This window comes from Hemitrygon akajei, chromosome 3 (assembly GCF_048418815.1).
Source record: "Hemitrygon akajei chromosome 3, sHemAka1.3, whole genome shotgun sequence".
Taxonomy (NCBI): domain Eukaryota; kingdom Metazoa; phylum Chordata; class Chondrichthyes; order Myliobatiformes; family Dasyatidae; genus Hemitrygon; species Hemitrygon akajei.
This window is the reverse complement of record NC_133126.1, coordinates 71,285,438-71,306,622: the sequence shown is the minus strand read 5'-3', so window position 1 is coordinate 71,306,622 and position 21,185 is coordinate 71,285,438. Positions and strand designations below refer to the sequence as shown.

At 35.0% G+C, this 21,185-nt stretch overlaps 1 protein-coding gene across 2 annotated transcripts in view; it reads right to left on the bottom strand.

The window, feature by feature from the left end:
* Window positions 1–21,185, bottom strand: part of cdin1 (CDAN1 interacting nuclease 1) — a 165,836-nt gene that overhangs the window by 19,796 nt on the left and 124,855 nt on the right. Inside the window, exon 11 of one of the 2 annotated variants that reach the window (XM_073040100.1) lies at window positions 19,648–19,806. The exons of the other annotated variant lie outside the window; for it this stretch is intronic. Coding sequence (XP_072896201.1) covers window positions 19,722–19,806 — 85 coding nt within the window. The 3' untranslated portion in view covers window positions 19,648–19,721. Of the gene's footprint in view, window positions 1–19,647; window positions 19,807–21,185 lie in introns of those variants that run through there. 2 annotated transcript variants of the gene reach the window in all.

Here is a 21,185-nt window from a genome sequence, read left to right as displayed (position 1 = left end):
GTATTTCACGTGTGCAGTTAACATCTTAGCTGCTGCTAAATAAATGCAATTTCAGTGTATTTTTAGGAATTTGTTGTGGAAACAAATGTTCAATTACCCATTTCATGGCTGATTGAGCCCTTTTAGAAAAAGATGCTGTAGGTCTTTTGAAGACATATGTCAGTTATTAGAACTGAGAGATATACAGTATCTGGAAAATTGAACCAAAAATAAATTAGCTGGGTTTAATGTTACAACTCAAATGCCTTAAAATGATTATAAAAATGAAATGACAAGAAGGGTCATTAAAATTATTACAGGCTTTTATGATTTTTTATTTTGTGCAAAGAAAATTTTGGTGTGGATACAGTAATATTTTTGCACATTGGTGGAAAGAAATAAAACCAAAACTTCTAGCTGATTTTTTACCACATTGTTATGATGTGGAACATGGTTAAGTTTCTGAAGCAGTAGTCAATCTGAAAGACCTATTAGGCACCATTATTACACAGTTTGTTGTTAGTTAACTGCGAATACAATATAATTAAGTCATAAGACTAGTGTTCAAAAGTCAGCTTTTGACCCTATACAAGTCACTATAATGCACGTAAAGTCAATCTACTCAGAGGCAATAATTAACTCTTTAGAAACAAGGTTATTATTTCTAAAAGGGTAATTTAAATAGTAGAACACACTGAACACTGTAGGGCATTTATCCTTTCGTAATTTTTGATATTGCAAATCAACACTTGCATTTATATAAAAGTATTTTATATAAGTGCCCCAAGGCTCATAAATTGCTAGTTAAATAATTACAGAATTAATAACAACAAAATGTTGGAAAAGCACATCAACATTGGGGCTAAATATGAGGTCTCAGCTTTACTGAATTTCAGTTTAATCTTGCTTATTTTACCCCAGATTCCAATTTAGATATAGTTTCCTTCACATCAAAACAGTAAATACTTTTGAAAGGACAAGACTCAAGTTTAGAGGACAATAATTCACATTTGAATCAAAAATATTTTGCTTCTCCATTTGTTCATTTTAGTTTATTTGATTCTTCCTTTGCTTTAATTCTTAGATATCCTGCACTTTAAATTAAGACAAATTTTTAAAATTTATTGAAAATTTTAGGTCAATTTCTTTCCACATGAGTTGGTTTCATTTGCCACAGTTTTCCACATTATTGTATTATGCGATTCACATTTCAGTTTTAAAAGATGGTTTCTGTTGCAAGCTTACGTAAAAATAATGAACTATTGGAAATTCTGTATCTGTTTTATAATATGAAATAATTCATGATTAAGTTGTTGCTGACCATTACCAGTAGTTTATATACTGTACCATATATATATATATATAAATAAAATTACATTTACAGTGAAAGACACGCACAGGTTCCTACATTAAGTACAAACAAAATACCTTTAATACCCAGCACTTGTGCAATCTCCATGCATCATTCATCTATAGTAAACCAATGTCTCTGACAATATTTGTAAACCATTATATCTGGTAATTTATTACACAAATTATCTGAATAATGCTTAAAAGTTACACATCACTTCCGGCTCTTTGGAACATTAGCCATTACCCCTGCTGAGTATAACTGTGCATGAGTGCAAGATCACAGTGTCTGGTCAGGGGTGAAGTATGGCACCAAAGTAGATGCTTTGGAAGTGGGGCAGTCATTATGATGTAACTGACCTGTATGAAACTGCTACCACAGTTCAGATGTATTGTCAGGTTCCAGCCTCTAGCTGTTGTCTGATGGCCCTAAATACTTGACAAACTGAAGGCCTTTCACTTTCCGTTCAAATTGCCTCATCTCCCTGTCAGAGCGCCATGGGGGACTCCATTAGTTTTCCAACTCCTTTCCCCCCACTGACAGTCATTTAGTTGGTTTCTTGTTGTGAAGGCTGTCCATGTCAAATTATCTAGGCCCCTATTGTCCTTATTACCACTAGAGAAGCCATCATGAGTAATGCTATGGGTCCCTCAGTTGTCACCATTTGTCAGAGGGGAAAGGAGTGTGGTTACATACAGCTGACAGGTAATTTCAATGTCTAAAATTACCCCAATTACTCTTGTCATAAACAATTCGATAAATGCATGCCAATAAAAACAGATAAATACACCAAGGTCTTTTTATATTAATGACTATAGTAATGAGTAAATCATTGATATGATGCTCTTTCTCTTCTAACTATGCTCAGCTGTGCACTGGCAGTTGGTACCTGGTCAGCACAAATTGTGCCTTCTACTTTCATTATCCCATCAGTGAAAGAGAATTTGAAAGGCCGTGACAAAATTAATTTAAAGGAAGAAAAATTGGAGTGCCTAAAGCAGGTGTTAAAATAAAGATTTTCATTTGCTAGTTCAATACTATGCAGAGATACAAAAGAAACTATGACTGCTGCTGGTGAATTTCACAGATGTCAGAAAGATAAGGTCTCTCCGTTTGTATTTCTTTGTTGTGTTCAAATACAAGGAAAGGAAAAAAACAGAGTACTTTAACATTACTGGCTGCAAAAACAGTGTTAATAGAATTTTTTTTTGATAAAGCCTCATAAGTAATGTGAGCAATGCACTGTCATTTAAACTTATAATAATCATAATATAATTACATTGATGCAAATTCTCAACACTTCATTTTCTGGCAATAAATGTTGAAAACAAATACCAGCATTAACATAGGTGGAATTAAATTTGTAAGTTGGAATTTTTTTTTTTTTAAAAGATGCTCTCCATTTGCTGCAATTTGACTTTTTGTCATGATCGCCAGTTCCACTTGCGCCCTGTGTCTTTGCTGACCAGAGAATGAAGTGATGGCTGAAAACCATCTGAGGGAAGTTGTTACAGGAAATTGCTGTTGGCAACTATTTGTTCAAGAACCAGAATTATTATTTTTTAAACTAACATTGGGAACAGAATGGAAAACAGGACAGGTTTCTTTAATGAGTAATCTATTTTGGTGCATTCCAGCCTGGACGTGACAGTTAACCAAGAGCCCCAAAAAACTTGTAATTACCAGTGTTACAGGGCAATTAATGCATATTACACTGCACCACTCATGGCAGCAACTGTCATTTTCTCAATAAAAATGAATAGTCTTCAGCTAAAGGTGACATTAATTGGTCCTTTAATGAGTATGCAGCAAAGCCAAAGCCAAATATGAACAAAACAGCAATTCAATGAAGAACTTCTGGCACTTCAAAATTGCAATAAATGAGACTAATTGCTGTTTAGAAAAAAAACTTTAAAAAGCTATTAAATGTAAGATTTGAATGCTGAAATCTAAAGAGATGGCTATGATGTTAATCCTGGATTCTCCGAGCACACAAAAAATATTCAGTGAATTCCAAGCTTCTGACAGCAGGAGATGTTTCACAAATCATGTATGCACACCATATCCATCAAAAGCTATATTTTTGCTTTTATCAGTTTTCAGAATACTTTGGCAATTGCAGAAGTCATTGTTCAGTTTCTGGGCTGTCATCTATGTAAATGTGAATACTGTCAATATTTCAGCAAAAAAAGCTTTGCTTCAAAAGGGATAAGAAAGTACTAATATAGATCATAGCGAACTGCATTAGCATTGCTGAAACTATACAGTAATGTAAAGGCACAGTAAAGCTCAAAGACCCGCAGTGTTCTGCCAATGGGTAGTTAGGAAAAGTTATTAGTAACAGCTCATTTGATTACTCCAAAGTAAAAATTAAATATCTGAAATAAACCTTCATTAATCTCAAAGAAGGACGTGTTGTAAATGCATCAAAAATATTTAAGGTATTAAAGACACTCCTAGACAAAAGTTGGTTACAATATCAATCAGTTTTGCAATTTCACAGGAGACTCTCCTCTCCATTTCATATTAATTTCTATTACAGTCAAATAACCCAAATCCTTTACATTATAACACAAGGTTTTAAACAGCATTTATAACCTCATGTGCAATGATCAAAAATTAAGACACCATCTAGTAACATGCCCATTATTGTTAACTATTAATTTTTAAAGTGAATGTAGTTAAGAAACTGTGCATTTAATATTACTCAACTTTTAGATGTAATATGTCCTTTAGTGTCTCCATTTCTAGAATCAATGTTTTTATTACTTTAAGACTACTTCCATGATAAATATGTACAGTATTATGAATCATTGACTTAGAATTTGTTACTTCCCCCAGAAACTGTAAAAGCAAGAGCTGCGAGATAAATTAATTAAAGCTTAACTTTTGAATTGTTGAATCATCAAGAATAATTTTGTTCCTATTTGATCATTTGTAGCATTTTGTGCAAATAATCTTGCAGGCAACTTGCAAGCACATATGGTTACATCCAAAAATTATTTACTCTTAAAGGCTATAGTAAACCACGGATTTCATTGAACTTTCACTGCACAAAATAACAATGCAAATGCGAATCTTCAGACAAAAGAATTGTTAACATGCTTCTAGTAGCAATTGTCTCGAGGCAAGTGTATGAAATGCATAAAGAAATACAAAAGTAATGGGACTTTTTAAGTACACCTCCTGCTTAATTAGGGTTCAACTGGACTTCTGCTAACATGTCATATCTTTTACCTTGATGACAAGGGGGCTAGCTGCACACTTCTACATGACATGTACTATGTAGAATGTTGCATGCCTTGTCATGGCAACGTGGCATGTACCATGTTGCTGCTGCTTGTTGAATGCAAGTTATGTTTTGTTAGTGGTCAGTCAGGCTACATGAGGGCTCTTTTATGTTAGTTACTGCTTTACTGACTCGATCCATATTACTTTATAGACTAGTCATAAGTAGGAGTGCATGATTTGCAATCATTCAGATGTAATCAAAAACTAGTGCCTTACAGTCTTGAGGACGTTCTGTGCAAGAATGCAGTGTTCAGGGATCAAACTGTATAATATGTATTAAGCACACAAATACGAGGATGCATGCCATATTGTAAATACACTAGCCTTTGTGAAAGGTGATAAAACCTTTCAGACACGTAGCTGACTGATTCTAGTGGGAATGCAAACTTAAGTAGGATTGTGAACAAAGTATTAAACATCTGGATAAATGTATATCGAAGTACCTCTGCAAGAAAATCTACAAGACCAAATCTAAACCTATTAGAGATTAACTCCAAAAATAAAACAAAATTATAGGAATAAAATGTTAAATAGGTAGATTGAAACAGAACTTTTAAAATTAGTTTAAAGAAAATCATATGTAGATCTCAGGCTCAGTGATTTTATACCCTCTTGTCAAACCTCTGCAGTTTTATTTGTCATGATACATGAATGAGAAGGTTGGAGGTTAAAGTTGATATTCGGGCCAACAGGAAAGCAGACAAACTAGATTCAGGAGGTTACAATGATTAGTACATTAAGACTTGTCCACAACCGTTAACTATGAAAGTCCACATTTTGTGCAGTTGCTGACTTACAATATGATACTGAATGATTTAATCAAAAGTTGCAATTAGCCGACCTCCTGTTTCAACAAAGTTGGCTGCTTCACCTTTTGAGCACTAAGACATTTTCATGCTTTTATTTAATATGACAACTCCTTGACAAGGTAATGAAACAAAACTGGCTGAAAAAGGAATACAGTAAAATATCTGTTCTTTTGTTTTTGATGTTTAATCATGCTCGATGTGTACATTGCTATTCAGCACCATCTTATGTGTTTTATTAGATATAAAGTTATTTCACTGACACAAAATTAAATTGCTCAACAATACAAAACAAAGTTGCTAAAAATCTTTATTAAAAGGACCTAGCAATTCTTTTTTTTTATTGGTGGTATGCCACCTTTAATAAGAGGAGTTTGTTATGAAAGAGAGGCTGTCTTGTAAGACCTTGCAGTTTGTGTATTTCACCACGACAACAAACTGGCCACTGTAATTGATTGCTGTGCAATGAGGTGAAGGCAAACAGTGCTAACAAACCTACACAGGAAAGGACAAGGTTGTGGAAGGGACATTGGGCTCTAAAACAAGAATAAGTCAGGGTTATTTATAAACAACAGACTGTGCTGTCTACAAGCTTGCCAACAGCAATACCATTCAAACCACACCAAAGCAGTTGCCTATCAATTAGTCTGACTTGAAGGTGCTCCATAGCTAAAAGCAATAAAGAAAAAAAGCACATCTTTGACTTTTTATTGAATTATTTATAAGAAATAAAAACAAAAAGTGTTGCAGATCAGATTTCTATCATATGGATTGCAATAGTAAGAAATATGTCTTTGTGGTATGATATACAGTTGATTCCATACCTATTCTGCAGGATTTTAGTTCTTTAATAGGATTTTGCACAAAGTTCAACATAAAGGCATTCCTGGGCTTATCTACAGAATAAAACATGGATTAAGCTTTAATTAAATATATTTTACAGTAAAGCCTTCAAAGATCCAAAATGGAGCATCGCATTATATTACTCCTGGCAGTTCTTTGAATCACGCATGAATGCTCATTTTTAACCTTCGGTGTACCATTGAATGATCATCTGCTGAGAGACTTGCACTTTTCTCTCTCCCCTTGCCCTGTAATTAAAGGCTTTTAATGCATTTCACTGTCACTTACTACAAAGCTAACTGTGTGTGTGTACATAAAATGAACCACTTAAGGAGTTTTACTTGAGAAATATTCTAAATGTGCTGGAATACCACTCCTTCCTTCAAAATTTTGAAGTGTTTAAAAATAAAAAAAACAGGTAACCGAGAAATGTCAAACAAGATTTTATTTTGCCTATCCAATAACCCAAAACTAAATTAACAAGTACAATAAAAAGTAACAATTTTCACTGTTGACCATAACAAATTTTTAATGTTTGTTTTATATTTCAAATACGATGAGACTTCAAAGTATGGTCTCCTCAATACTTTACAATTTTAAGTAACTAAAAGCTATATTCTTTATATTTCATTTGCTTTCTAAAAATCATCATTAAAATGACAATTTTTTTGAACATAGCATTCTTAAGAATTCATGCATAAAAAAAGAATTTATATCTCCAAAGCAATTTTTTCTTACTTGTTAGAAGTCATAAGTTTGGATGCAGTTCACTTGGTTGGATTTCAAAACAAAAACAGTGATTTATGCAGATTCTCACAGACAGTTTGCTTTATTTGGCTTGGCTTGACTAATTACGGACTACATTGCTTATGCGTGAGATGAGTTTCCTTGAAAACAATTTTTCTAACAACTACTTCACGAGAGCAGCACATTTTTAAGACAAGATTTTACTCATTTTGATAAAATCTGCAGGCATTAACCCTTTGCAATATAACAGAAACTTTCTGTACCAGGGCAAAAAATTAAAACATTTTAAATTATGGTAAAGTTTTTTTTGTCAAGTACACAGTAATCTGATGTATGCTAAACATTCCATCGATCATCTTAATAGCTTGTTACCTTAATACACTGTCTAAAACACTGCAAGGATTGAGTTTACAATGAAACTTGGATTCAAAAATGCATAAAAATCTTAACCAAGTCACATGACCTTCAGCCTCACTTTCAAATTCTCTGTGCACAAAAGGCAGGAAGCACTGACAACTAGTTTTTCCATAATTCTCCATATGCTGAGATCTGTCAGATATTATCCAACAAATTATCCACATTCATCAAATTTTAGACTTAAATGACCACAACTAGAACATAATTACCAAATGAACAAGGAAAAAATGTTTTATTGTAGTTATACATATTCAACTTTAATCCTCCTCATCATAATATAATAAAAAAAAATTCCAATAAATTCAACAATTGCAAATCATACAGTTTACTATCTGGTTAAAATGTTTTTTTTTTGCCACTCTTATTTTATTCTACAATTTCTTTAAAATAGACAAAATTCCACTCATAACTCAACAAGAGGAAAAAGGCATCCTATATTGGTCACTTCTGAATAGCAAGCATCAACCGAGATAAAGATTGGCAAATCTTTTATCAGATGTTAACCACAAAGTTAACAATGAACAGAATTGACAAAGCATTTAATGCCACAATTTTCTTGAAACTGACACAAACATCAATGCAAGTTAATTCTTCAGTTACCAGAATGAGCAGATTATCCAATCTGAACTTCATTCTTGTGGTGATATATATCTGCAGTGATTTGTCGTCTGTAAGTGACTTAGGAAACTCATATCTATAACCTAATATTCTATCAAGTCTATAGGGAGCAGGAGGGTGTGGTCAAACTTGAGTTATTCTGACATCATTTAAAAGCTTCTTCAAAGTTTAAAAGAGAGTTTCACCATAAATACACTCTTTAAGAATGATCAACAGCACTGAAATTGTAAGCATCTTCATCAGTGCTTTGGTGACATTGATACAATAGTTGGGTTGAGCTATATCACCTTCTCTAGCCAGATGGCAACATTCTGTGCTAGAGAGCAGAGGATTGAATACTTCTGGCATATGTGACTCTCCTCACCATGGATAATCTCACCTTCTCATGTTCATCTGTTCATATTTGTACTGTATTTCATGCACATCTCATATGATTGATCCTAAGGTTCAAATCCTCAGAATCCTGCCTCTTTATCAGAAGGGTATTATTCAAGCATATAATCTAAGCTGACACGCAGGCGTAGTACTGAAGGACTGCTGCACTGTCAGAAGAGTTCTTCACTGGTTTGAAATTTAACCAAAGCTTGACTTCCACAGCTTAATTTTCAAAAGAGCAGAAGTTCCATTAAGTGACCCTTCAGCAATCTTCTCACTCCTGTTTTCAAGAGCCTGCTGTATACAATTAGCTGCCATGTTTCCAAGCTTACATCAGAGAGTAAACTTTAAAAGTAGCAGTGCAATACTTTGAGGTGTTTTGTGGTCATGAATTGTCCTGAAATCAGATGAAATAATACCTTTCCTTTTAAAGGCTTGATAAATGTCGCATTCCTGCTATATTCTCTGCTAGCGTATGCTAGAGAGAAAATGCTGATGGTGATTTGGAATATACACATGCCATCTTCTTTCAGTCTCCCAATTAGTACCCTTTTTGCTTCTGGCTGCAGGTTAAGTGGCACTGTGATAAAGCTCAGGTTATCATATTTGTTCCCAAGATTTTTGAAAGAATTATCAAACCATGTAAAATCATAGGAAATGTATGGCCCAGGTGGCCATCATTCAACTCAACTAGTTACTGTGGAGGAATCTTATCAGACCCAGTCACCTGATCTAGCCAACAGATTTGCAAATTATTTTCTTTCAAGCTGGTGAGGAAATATTTGGATGGTACATGGACAGGAAAGAGTTGAGAGGGATACGGAACAAACACAGGCAAATGGGACTGGCTCAGAAAGGCAAGTACGAATTGGGCTGAAAGTCCTGATTTCATGCTGTGTATCTCTTTGACTCTATTTCCCTTGTCTCTTAAGCTGTTAAGGAATACCTCTTGTCATTAATCTGCCAGCCCCTGACCTCTTAGAAGAAAAAGGGATGCTAAGAACTGCTACAGGGTAAATGCAGCATTCAAAGACGGGATCAGAATTACCCTTTCATTTGAGGATGCAAGGTAAAATATTTACTGTCCAATGCCTTGTGTTTGTAGCAAGCTTGATACTGTAGTAATTCACACATTTTTCAATCTGCAAATTAATGCTGATATTGCCATTATCCAAAAGTTATTTGTGGTATTTTTCAAATAGAATCTTTCTGCAATATGTAATGCTTATTCAAGTCAGCAGCAGCCTGACAACATGAGTTAATACACAATTCACATTCACTGATTTTCATTCCTTACCCAAATCATGGTTAACGTCAGTTTGGTAAAAGCTGGTGTTAAGTGCCACATTTTCAAGACGGTTTTACGTGCAATTGAATCTAGTTTCAATGTGGTAGAATTCATACTCAAGTATAAATGAATCAGTATCCATTAAATATATTGATCACTATTAGATTGTCCTGTGGATGCAGAATTTTGGATGAGTTTATATTCACAAAATTGTGAATGGTATGTCAGCAATAAGAAAAAAACACTATCAACAGCTGGAGATGGAAAAGGCTTGAATGAGTACCGTATTTCAGCAGCAGAAGGGAGAAGGCAAGAGGACACACAGGGAGGGCATGCAGTGGGCTGAGAATAAAATCAGTGTTGGAAATTATTTGGGCATGGAAGTTCAGTTTGAGGACAAATGATGCAAAGATTGAAAGTCTGGATCAGCCATTGGAGTTGCAGATAGTGAAGCTGATTGACAAGGATTCAGCATAATACAGACGGGTTGCAAGCGTGGAAAGAGAAATAACAGATGAGATTTAATCTGGTCAAGTGTGAGGTATTGCAGTTTGAAAGGCCAAAGAAAGGAAGGGATAAAAATTGGCAGGATTCTTAAGTATATTGGCGTACTGAAGGATCTTGGGGTCCATAGCTCATTGAAGGTGGCAGCACAAATAGATCAGGTGATGAACAAGGTTTACTGCATACTTGTTTTCATTGAGACCATAAGACCTAGGAGCAGAGTTAGGCCATTCGGTCTGTCAAGTCTGCTCCACCACTCCATAATGGCTGATCCATCATTCCTCTCAGCCCCATTCTCCTGCCTTCACCTCGTAACCTTTGATACCTGGATTAACAAAGAACCTATCAAGCTCTGCCTTAAAAATAGCCAATAGTTTAGCATGTACAGTCATGGAATTACACAGATTAACCACCCTCTGGCTAAAGAAATTTTTCCTCATCTTTGTTTTAAATGGATGTCTCTGAAATCTGAGGCTGTGCATTCTGGTCCTAGTCTCCTCCACTGCAGAAATCATTCTCTCCACATCCACACTATCCAGATATTTCAGAATGCTGGAGGAACTAAGCAAGTCAGGCAGCATCTATGGAAATGAATAAACAGTTGTAGTTTCAGACCAAGCCCCTTCTTCGGAATCATTCGATAGGTTTTAATGAGATCCCCCCCCCCCCATTCTTCTAAATTCCAGTGCCATCAAATGCTTACATGTTAACCTGTTCATTCCAGAGATAATTCTCTTGAACCTCCTCTGGACCCTCTCCAATGTCAGCGTATCTTAGATTAGGGACTCAAAAATGCTTACATTATTCCAAGTGCGGCCTTATAAAGCCTAAGCATACATCTTTGTTTTTGTGAGTCAAAAGTGTAACAATTTTCAGGGTATTGACATAAAAGTGGTGAAATCACTTTTGCAGCTGAATAAAACTATGGTTAAGCCATATTTTGAGTAATGTCTGCATTTTTGATCACTGCATCAGAAAGGATGTAGAGTCTTTGGAAAGAGTGTAAAAGAGGCTTACCAGGACGCTGCATAAATTAGAAAGCAAGAGGTCTAAGGAGAGGTTGGACACTTTTGAATTGTCTCCTCTGGAGTGTTGGAGGCTGAGAGGCAGCCTGATATAAAGTATATAAAATTATGAAAAGCATAGATAGGCCTGATAGTCAACCTTTTACCCCTAGAGTGTAGATGTCAAATACTACAGAGTATAGTTTTTAAACTGAGAGGGGGAAATTTAAGGCAAATTATGAGGCATATTTTGTTTTTGGAATGTATTGCCTGGGGAAGTGGTATATGTAGATATGATAGTAATATTTAGGAGACATTTAGACAGGCACATCAACAGGCAGGAAATGCAGGGACATACATAATGTTCAGGCAGATGGGATAGGTTTAAATTTTCTTTCTGGCACATATCATGGGCTAAATGGCTTGTTCCTGTACTGTGCTGGTCTAAGACAATGTCAAGGTGAGCAAAGGAATCTGTGATGATACTACAGTGTTTTTGGATATGACAAAAAACGATGACTAGCCATCCATGAGATTAAATGCAATAAACCAATACCATGATTGGCCATTAGACTATCAGTCAGGAAATAGAGGGGGAAACAATAGAAGGCCATGAAGAATTGTGAAGAGACAGAACTATACCTTATTCAGTACACATAATGAACCTGATTCCATGGCCAGAATGATATTGTTCAAATAAAGGATACAAGTAAGGCAAGGAGAAGCCCAAGGAAAAAAACCCGAGGCATTCAACAGAAGCAATGGAGAAGTAGGAACAGAAGGTACTTTTGGAAGTGCTCTTTTTATAATTTGCAAGGCAAAGGTGCCACCAAAGACAGCATTCACATTGAACTGGGCAGCACCCAAGTTCACTGATAAAGAATGACAGAAGAAATTTTGCAGATAGGGAGAGATAATGCATTATTTTGGTTAGTGCCATTTTAGTGCTATTGGCAGTCAAAGAAAACTAATGGGGAAATTCAACTATAAAGATGTAGACAAGATAGATACAGCTTTGAAAGACATCAACAGAAGATTTTGTGAGTAAGAAAATGAAATATGGTTTAATTTGGGTAGTCGTCCCTAATTTTCTAAAATGAATGATTATGCAAATAAACTGGACAGGATATGGAAACAAGATCAGTCTGCCACAGCAGATAACTTATGCTATTGGTGTGCAGTATCTGAACTGGAGTCAACTATGCAGGAATATCTTGATATAATAACATAAGATTGTTTGGAGGCATGATAACATATGTTGGACAGTGAGATGATATGATAAAATGTCTTTTGATTTTGGCTAGATTCAATTAGTTAAGATAGGGCAGCCTCCAGTTAAAAAGAGGATTTACTGTAGGCTAGGAAAAAACTGCGTGTTTACCATTTCAAATTGTATAATGAAAAACAACATTCATTTTTTGATCACTGCAGTGGCATTTATGCACTAAAAAAATTTTGAGTTTGTTGAAACAGCAGCAGGGTAACTTCCACTGTGTGTTTTGTTTTGTCAATCAGCCTCATTTCAACAAATGTAATTCTAATTTTAATGTCACCATATCTCTATACTTCAGTTCTTAAACATACCAAATAACAGTATTTTCTTTGCTTATCTGATACTCTGATACTAAAAAGATGTTTTCCTACTTGAAAAGTTAACATTAAAACTTACTTTTTTCATTTGCAGGCTTTTTGTTTAAGATTGTTACATCCTTTTAATACCATGTAATTAAAAATACTTATTAGGCATTTCATACTGCAAATAGTTTTAGCAAGTTATTCCAATATATACTTTTACTGCTATTAGAAATATCACACAAAAGAAATCTCAGTCATCTGTGCAGATTTCATGGAGTGCTTGGAAATCATACTAATTTATTCTCACCACACAAGTCAGGTAAATATATGGGTATGAGCTACGACAGCAAGCTCAACCAATATGGGTTTAAAAAAATTACCATGTTCAGAAACCATATCCACACAAAAACAATATTGTAATTAGAAAGCCATCCCTGGCCATATATTTCTATTGTCCAGACACCAGCTTTACACATATTTAACATTATATTCACATTTTTGTTAACTGGTATCAATTTGTGTTGTGAACAGTCATATGGAATAAAATGGAAAACCTGATTTTAAAATAATATTCAATGCATTCAAAGGCCAGGAACTAAGTATATCTTTGTTAAAAAGTTTTGGATCAGATTATACAAACACAATTTTCTTACTATGAAGGCGCATTTTATTGGCACATCAAATTTGCTGCAGAGTTTTTGACTTCCTTTTTTATTAACTAGCTACCACTGATTTTAATGAAAAATCAACACGTTTTAATATATCCAACATGATTTTTTTAAGTAAACAAGCTATATTGTGCAGAACCAGCCTAATCACCCAGACTGGCATCTGAGATCCTCATATACTCACACAACTATTTATTTATTTACAGATACAGCAAGGAACAGACTTCTCTGGGCCAATGAGCTGCACCGCCCAGCATACCACCTATTTAACCCTAATCACAGGAAAACTTACAATGAAAAATTAACCTACTAACCAGTATGTCTTTGGAATTGTGGAGTAAACCCACACACTTAGAAGAAGGACATACAAACTTCTTACAGACTGCGTGAGAATTGAACTCCGATGCCCCAAGCTGTAATAGCATTGCACTAACTGTGGTGCCCCACTACCCAGGCTTAAGATAGAGGGGTAGCAGGTCTTTTTCACCAACCCTCCATAACCATGAGTCTGGTGGCTGCAAACTGGATGATAACTTATCAGTGGTACAGAGATGAGGATCTGCCCCAAAGAACTTAGCAGCCATCAATCTTGAGGTGGGGTGGGTGTGGTTAGGAAGGTGGACAGAGAGGAGGGTTGCAGTTTTACCAGCTGTGAAACCTGCAAGCTACTTTAAGAGTTTTAAAATGTTTTTAATATCCAGAGTGTTTTTATATAACAAAACTGATAAATACCATATTAAACTACTGAAAAACAATGTTAAGTAATTTAGCTATTTAAACTCAGTCCATTAGTGCCCTAGAAATCAACTGAGTTTCAGCTACTGAGCCAGGTATTCTCAATATGTCAGTAAGTCCTAAACCACCCTATATCACAATGTATGTAGTTTGAACGGCTGAATGCTGGTGACTAAAGCCAGTGCAATTAAGCCCACTCTCTCCAAGCAATATAACACCTTCAGTGAATCTTAGTTATAAATTCTTGAAATATTTGGAAAGCAGTATAATTTTCTCAAATAGGTGAAAATAGCAAGATAAATACTGTAGGAATAATTTCATGAATAAGATACATCTAGTAGGTTGTAGTTAATGGCATTAAATTAAATCAAACATTTACAATTCATTTACAATTTCAATAACTATAGTCAATGATGCTTTGAATTCAATGATGGGCTGTTTAAAACTTTTTAGTGTGATTGGCTTTAAATGAAACCATATCAAAATTGCTATAGTAATGTAATCTCTGTGAAAATTACATTAACAAACAAGAACAATTTGAAGTGTGAAGTAAGAAGGTCAATGCTGAACCATTTTGACAATTCCAAGTGGTCAATGATTATAACATACGACATTAGAAACCTTAACCTACCCACACGAGTGATAAATGAGGCATTTTGTGCCATTACATTCCCATAAATCACTTCAGTCAACTGCTGACGGCTTTTATCAGATATAACCTTTTCAAGCTTCTATTTGACTGCTAACATTTTCAACTCTGACACATGTGCAGTTTACAAATTCTGCAGCTGATTAACTCTGGACAGCAGCTGACTGTTTCAAGGTGGTTAGAACTTCATATTCTCAAATGGCTCTAAACAGATATAAATGCAACAGTGCTGGCAAATCCCTCTCACCTCTAAATATCCAACAACAGCCTTCAAAATCATTCATCAAATTTACTGCTTGCAGTACATTGCCCAAGCCTGTCTTCATAATATTCAATATGATCCTGATCTTTGTCATGTGAATACTGCTAGTATCGTACTTCAGAAAGCATTAGCTTTTTTTAAGGTCTAACTAAGCATCAAAACTTAGTAATGAAAACTGAGCAGACACTTAGACAACAGACGTAGGAAGGTCAGCATAGACACTTCTGCAGCTGATAACCTCTTTATCACGGAAACCACATATTCAAAAAATTGTTGCATAGGAAACATTTCCCCATAGCATCAGTCCTCAGATCTCTTTATCTTGACATCTTTTGACGTGCAACCCATGAGGAATTCACAGGTTCTTTATTTGAATAAGAATGCAACATATCAAAGGAATTGTGCAGCAATAATTTGACAATTGAGATGTAAATACCAGGATCTGAAACACTCATTCTCATAAAAATAGCATATTTAATACCTAAAACAAAGGAAGATATTTTCAAGGCAAAATCAAAGGGTAATGATAAATGATGATGGTAGTAATCTCAGGCCAAAGAAGCTAATTGAATAGTCACTGGACACATTAAAAATCTCTGTCTGATAGTATGGAAAAAATACAATAGCAATAAAGGAAACAAGGTGATTATCCCTCATGAAAATCCATGGGATGTCTATTAATACACTTAAAATTCAGTTGCATGTGAGGACAATTTTTATGCAACTCTGATAGTTACAAAGATAGATAACTCAATTAGCAGAACATCTATCAAAATATTTGGATGTGAAAAAGGAAACAAAGAAGATTGATGGCTGAGAAAGTTCACTGATTCCCTTGCCGTAATATTCATGCAATGGGCCCGACAGCATTTTTGTGCTGTCTTCACAAGCAAAGCTTCATTACCCATCACTCCACCGATTTCATTTTATTATGAGGTTACCATTTTGCTAAACTATATTTTCAGTGATGAATGTTGGAAGAAACAGTGTTTGCAGCATTAAGAAAATGAAGTACTTTTAAAACTGAAAAAAATTCTAATTTAAGAACTAATAATTAAAAACAAAAACAACACATCTCATTGTGCATAGACTTGGAAGGTGATATATTTTGTCACTACAAAAAAATGGTGCTTCTGCAATTTAAATGTATGCTTTAAATTACCATCTTTGTATTTTGGTTTACAGAAAGCAGAAGTATATCTTCACACTTCTTTACATGATTCAAAGAGAAAGGGATTGGTAAAATACAGGGTACACACAGTGCTCTGTGTCTTTTTATACACTACAGTACAAGGTAATTGTTGATTTTCTATTGTGTTTTATATTTTGGTCAGAGATAAAATTATTAAAATTATTTTGTGAAATGGGTGAGACTTTCTGGCACATGAAATTGTTTTCTCCGTTTGTATGTGAACATCATTTTCCTTATGGACACACATATTCATTGTATGCTTCCCACATTAACGTGCAACATTATTATATAAATAATAAATAATTCAAAAATAACTGTGTGAATATATTCCCAATAAGTATTAAGCATTACTACACTTTTACAAAATTTATGGTGGGGTAGGCCCAAGAGAATTGTGTTCTTCATCTTAGTATATAGAAGGAAATTCTGTCATGCAATTTAAAATATTGTACAAGCAGTGCATTGAAACAAAAGCAATGATGGAATGGACAAAGGTAGTGATGAGATGCAGAACCTGAAGATGGGCTTTTATATTGTCATAGCTGAAAGGTAACACATTGATAGTCATAGAGTTATACAAAAAGGCAACAGACCCCATCAGCACAACTCATCCATGCTGATCGAGGAGGCTTTCTGAGCAAGTTGTATTTACCTGCATTTGGACCACATCCCTCTCAACATTTCCTATCCAAGAACCTGCCCAAATGTTTTTTTAAAAACTATTGTCATCATATCCACTTCTACTAACTTCCTCTGGCAGCTCTTTCCATTATGTCCACCAACCTGTGTGTGTGAGAAAATTATGGGATAAAGACAGAGGCCAGAGGGAAGCTACAACTAGGTTTGCAGGGACAGAATGGGAAGCTTTAGTAGTTGACTCTCTAACCAAGGCCAGATAGGCAGCAGTGAAAACTACCGGATAAGCATTGTGTGGTCAATCCTATCAAAATTGCAGAGATTCAGAAGGTTGAAGACAGATAGGTTACATAGGATGCCAGACAGAATTAGAAATTAAGAATATGAGTACATGTCAACACTGCGCTTTAATATCATAGCTTGTCTTGTGCCTTCTTCATCATGCTGCCCTTAATTGTCCAAAAATATGTAATTTTGGACACTAAATCTGTAATCCCCATCACCCTGCATGTCCAAAAATCTGTGATTTCACATTTAATATACTCAACAACTGAGCTCATGACCCCCTGCAACAACTTGCTGTAGTTCTATTGCAAGAGAGAAAATACAAGTGGATGGGTTCAAACATGGAATTATGGGGAAAATGGGCACATATTTAAGAGGGGACAACACAGAGCTGTGGTTTGGAGAGAATGGGAAGTTGAACATATAACAGTATTGATAACTTAATGATATCTTAATGATAAAGGTACTCCAACAAACTTTGTTCAGGTAACCATCATTCAGAGCTGACCAAGAAAAGAGGAAGATAGTTTCATGAGTCATTTTGTCAAGTGTTGACTGGCTCAAGATAAATGCTCAAAAATTTGCAAACATCATGAGGCAAAATATTCTTCCTTCAATTCACAGACTGAGTGATAAAAGAGAATGTTCATTATACCCTGAGATCAAAGGAAGTGAATTTTATAAGTAAACATGCAGAAGCCATGATATGTTGGCATTGCATGTGACACAAATTTCTAACCTCCTTATGTTCTCAGAATATTTTTTCACATTTCATCCCAAGGCTTCTAAATATTAGAAGAAATATCTACCCAATCAAGAGAAGAGGATTATGTCATCTTTTACTTCCCAAAGTTAACCTGACATCATGTCTAAATGAAGTGATGCAGTGTAGCAAGCCCCAAGGAAGAGTTTTTAACTGGTCCTGTAGAAATGTGATTTCAACAATGAAGAATGCATTCAAAATGTCAGATGTAAATGTCAATTAAAAATTACATATAGGACTGAATTGTAAGGTTTGGAGGTTGACATTCTTTGACATAGCAGAGTGTATGTGACCAGGCCTTTGGCAAACTCAACAGGATCTATACTTGTCAGCTCATATCTTAGAGAAGCTCAGATGCTTGTCTAATCTGAATGAAAAATAACATGAAAATTTGAGCTGAAGCCTCGCAGTAATGCTCATAGAGGCTGAAGGCATTCTGTGTACCATGTGACAATTCCAACTAACGGGACTACATCCAAACAGTAAGGCTATGGCCAAATACTTGCGGACTGGGAAAATAAAGCAAAACAAAATAGATCAAATTGCCACTGTAATAAGCAGCACCAATTTAACATAAGAAAGAGTAGACATCTTTATGGACACAAACATTATCAGTCCAGATAAGCAAGTACAATAACTTGGACTTAATAATAAAAATAAATTATATAGGTAACAATTTTATAACTAATTTTCCCCTATACCTAAACAGGCAAGAGATAAAATAATAAAACTTGAAATGTATGCTATATCCAGAGGATTGAACATAATTTAAACATTTCTGTAACCTAACAGCAAGGAACAGACCCATATTTTTCATTATTTCAGTTTGGTATCTAACAAAGAAACAGCTTCTGTTTTGAGATATTTCATCATTATTTTATCATTCAGCCACACAAACTAACATTCAATTTCAAAGTGTCTCATCAATTTACTGATATTTTTATGAACTCTTTGGTACCTGGCACCCCTTTAGTCCATAATAATACAATAACAATCCTTTAACTGCAAGCCCATCCAATACACAACAGAAAAGAAAATTTTCAAAAAAACTGACTTACAATGAATGAGAATTTAAAATCTGTTCTTTACTCCTATTTTGATTCAAGAAGCGGAGGAAAGTTTTGAACAAAAATTAAAACTAATGACAAATAATGGGAATAACCTCTTGACCGATAAATGTTTATCATATCAGACAAATATTTCCTGTGGCGCAATTGGAAGTGACAGAAACATCCTTAAGAAAAAGCATCCTTGAAGTGTGTGTCCACAAAACATCTCATGCTGACTGAACATTTATCATCCATTCACCAATTCTGATTGAAAATTAATAGTACTGCAATTGGTTTCCTCACCCTGGCTGCCAATAATGTAGCCTTGGATTGACCTATAGCCCCTTGGTGCTATTCTAAGGTCAGACCCTGCCAGCATTACACCACTGTGTCAAAATATGTCAACAACCCATCCGCACTACAGGAAGAAGAATGACCTTTCATTTCTTCATGTACAGAGTCCTGATAAAGCCAACAGAGGCTAGGTATGCATGAACAGCTTTCAAAACTGCTTGACACTCTCAACTTCTAAGTTTTCCCCAGTGTATCTGTCAAAGCACAAACATAAAATACCGCAACTGTAACTTTCCATAATATTACCACATTTATATAGGTACGTCATATTCCACAAATCTCTCCTTCACCACAGTTTAAACTTTGCCAAATAACAGAAGTGGTCTCAATTCAGTTGTCTCCAGCAGAACATTTCCAACCACAGAAATTTTTGCAGGCAATGTGGACTGACTTTAGGGGTGCTTGTTTCTCACATCTGCTGAAGAAAAAAATTTGTAGTTTGGTGCTCTTTTAATCTATTTTTTTTTTACTTTGTTTCTGTGATATGTAACATTTTAATATCAGTGCTTAAATAAGTTTAAAACTATATTAACATTAAAATTTTAATTTTGGTTTACAAACATCCAAGATTAACTCTTTTAAAAGACAATGTAAAAATGCAAACCAGAAAAAGGTGAAACAAAACTGAGCTGAATTTTGTAGTTCTGGTAACAACAAGGTAGTCAGCATTCAGTATCATTACAATGAAATATGGAGAACAATTGTTGAAGTATACATCTTTAGTAAAGGACAGACACCCTTTGTGGAACTTCAGTTAGTGCTTCACTGCTCCAGTGCCCGGTTTGATCCTGGCACTGGGTGCTGTCTATGTGGACCTTGTGTCAATGACAGTGCAAATTTCTTCCTGGGGTGCCAATTTCCTCCAGAATCCTAAAGTCATGGGATGGCTTAATTGGCGACTGTAAATGTCCATTTAGTGCACATTAACAGCAAAAAAGATCCAATGGGAGGTGTGGACATGTATAAGAAAGATTCAATTGCAAAGGCACAGGGAAATAAGTAGAGGGGAATTCAATGGAACAGTTCCTGGGAGCTGACTTAATCTGACAGGTAAAAAGGCCTCCTACTAGGTCATAATTTTTGCTTTTTGAAGTTGCATTGCCAGTGTTCTCCAACATAATCATGAGAAGCCAGTAAATTGACAGAAATCCTTCAGTACTTACAAACTCTGTTTGTTGCAAAATACTTCGAATATGACCTGGTTTGTTGCATAATAAATAACCAGGTTTATTTTAATTGTGTGCCAACTCATAATGACTGCTTAGCAATCTCTCTGGCCCCAAAAAAGTGCTATGAAAATGGATTGTAATTTTCCTCAAAATATAATGAATATTAACTTACCTGCAGCTTCTCCTTGGTTGTGTTCTCTACCCCCACTTCAATATACATCATACTTTAAGACATTGCCTAAAAATTGTACTTTTTACTTCCTACTTTGCTATCTGGAGAATTCTTCATTATGATTAAAGGCATCACTGTTGATTGATGCCAAAATTCTATTGCATTAATTTCAGTGGATTAATAGAAAATAATGATGAGTGGGATTGCATTTGTAATAATAAAACTATTTAACTGTGTGGCTGTAACAACACATCTTTTACAGGTTGTACTTGCACTCAGATCTGCATGAAGTCCAAATTAAATTTCACATTATGTAAGTCTATGTGGTAGATAAAACACTCCACTTCAAAAATAATTTTAAAACGAGCGTATGCAGGATTTCAGTTTTTTTCAGCTGCCCAATCAAATAAAAATAAAACATAAAAATACAGTAGAGACAAGTGAAGCGGCCAT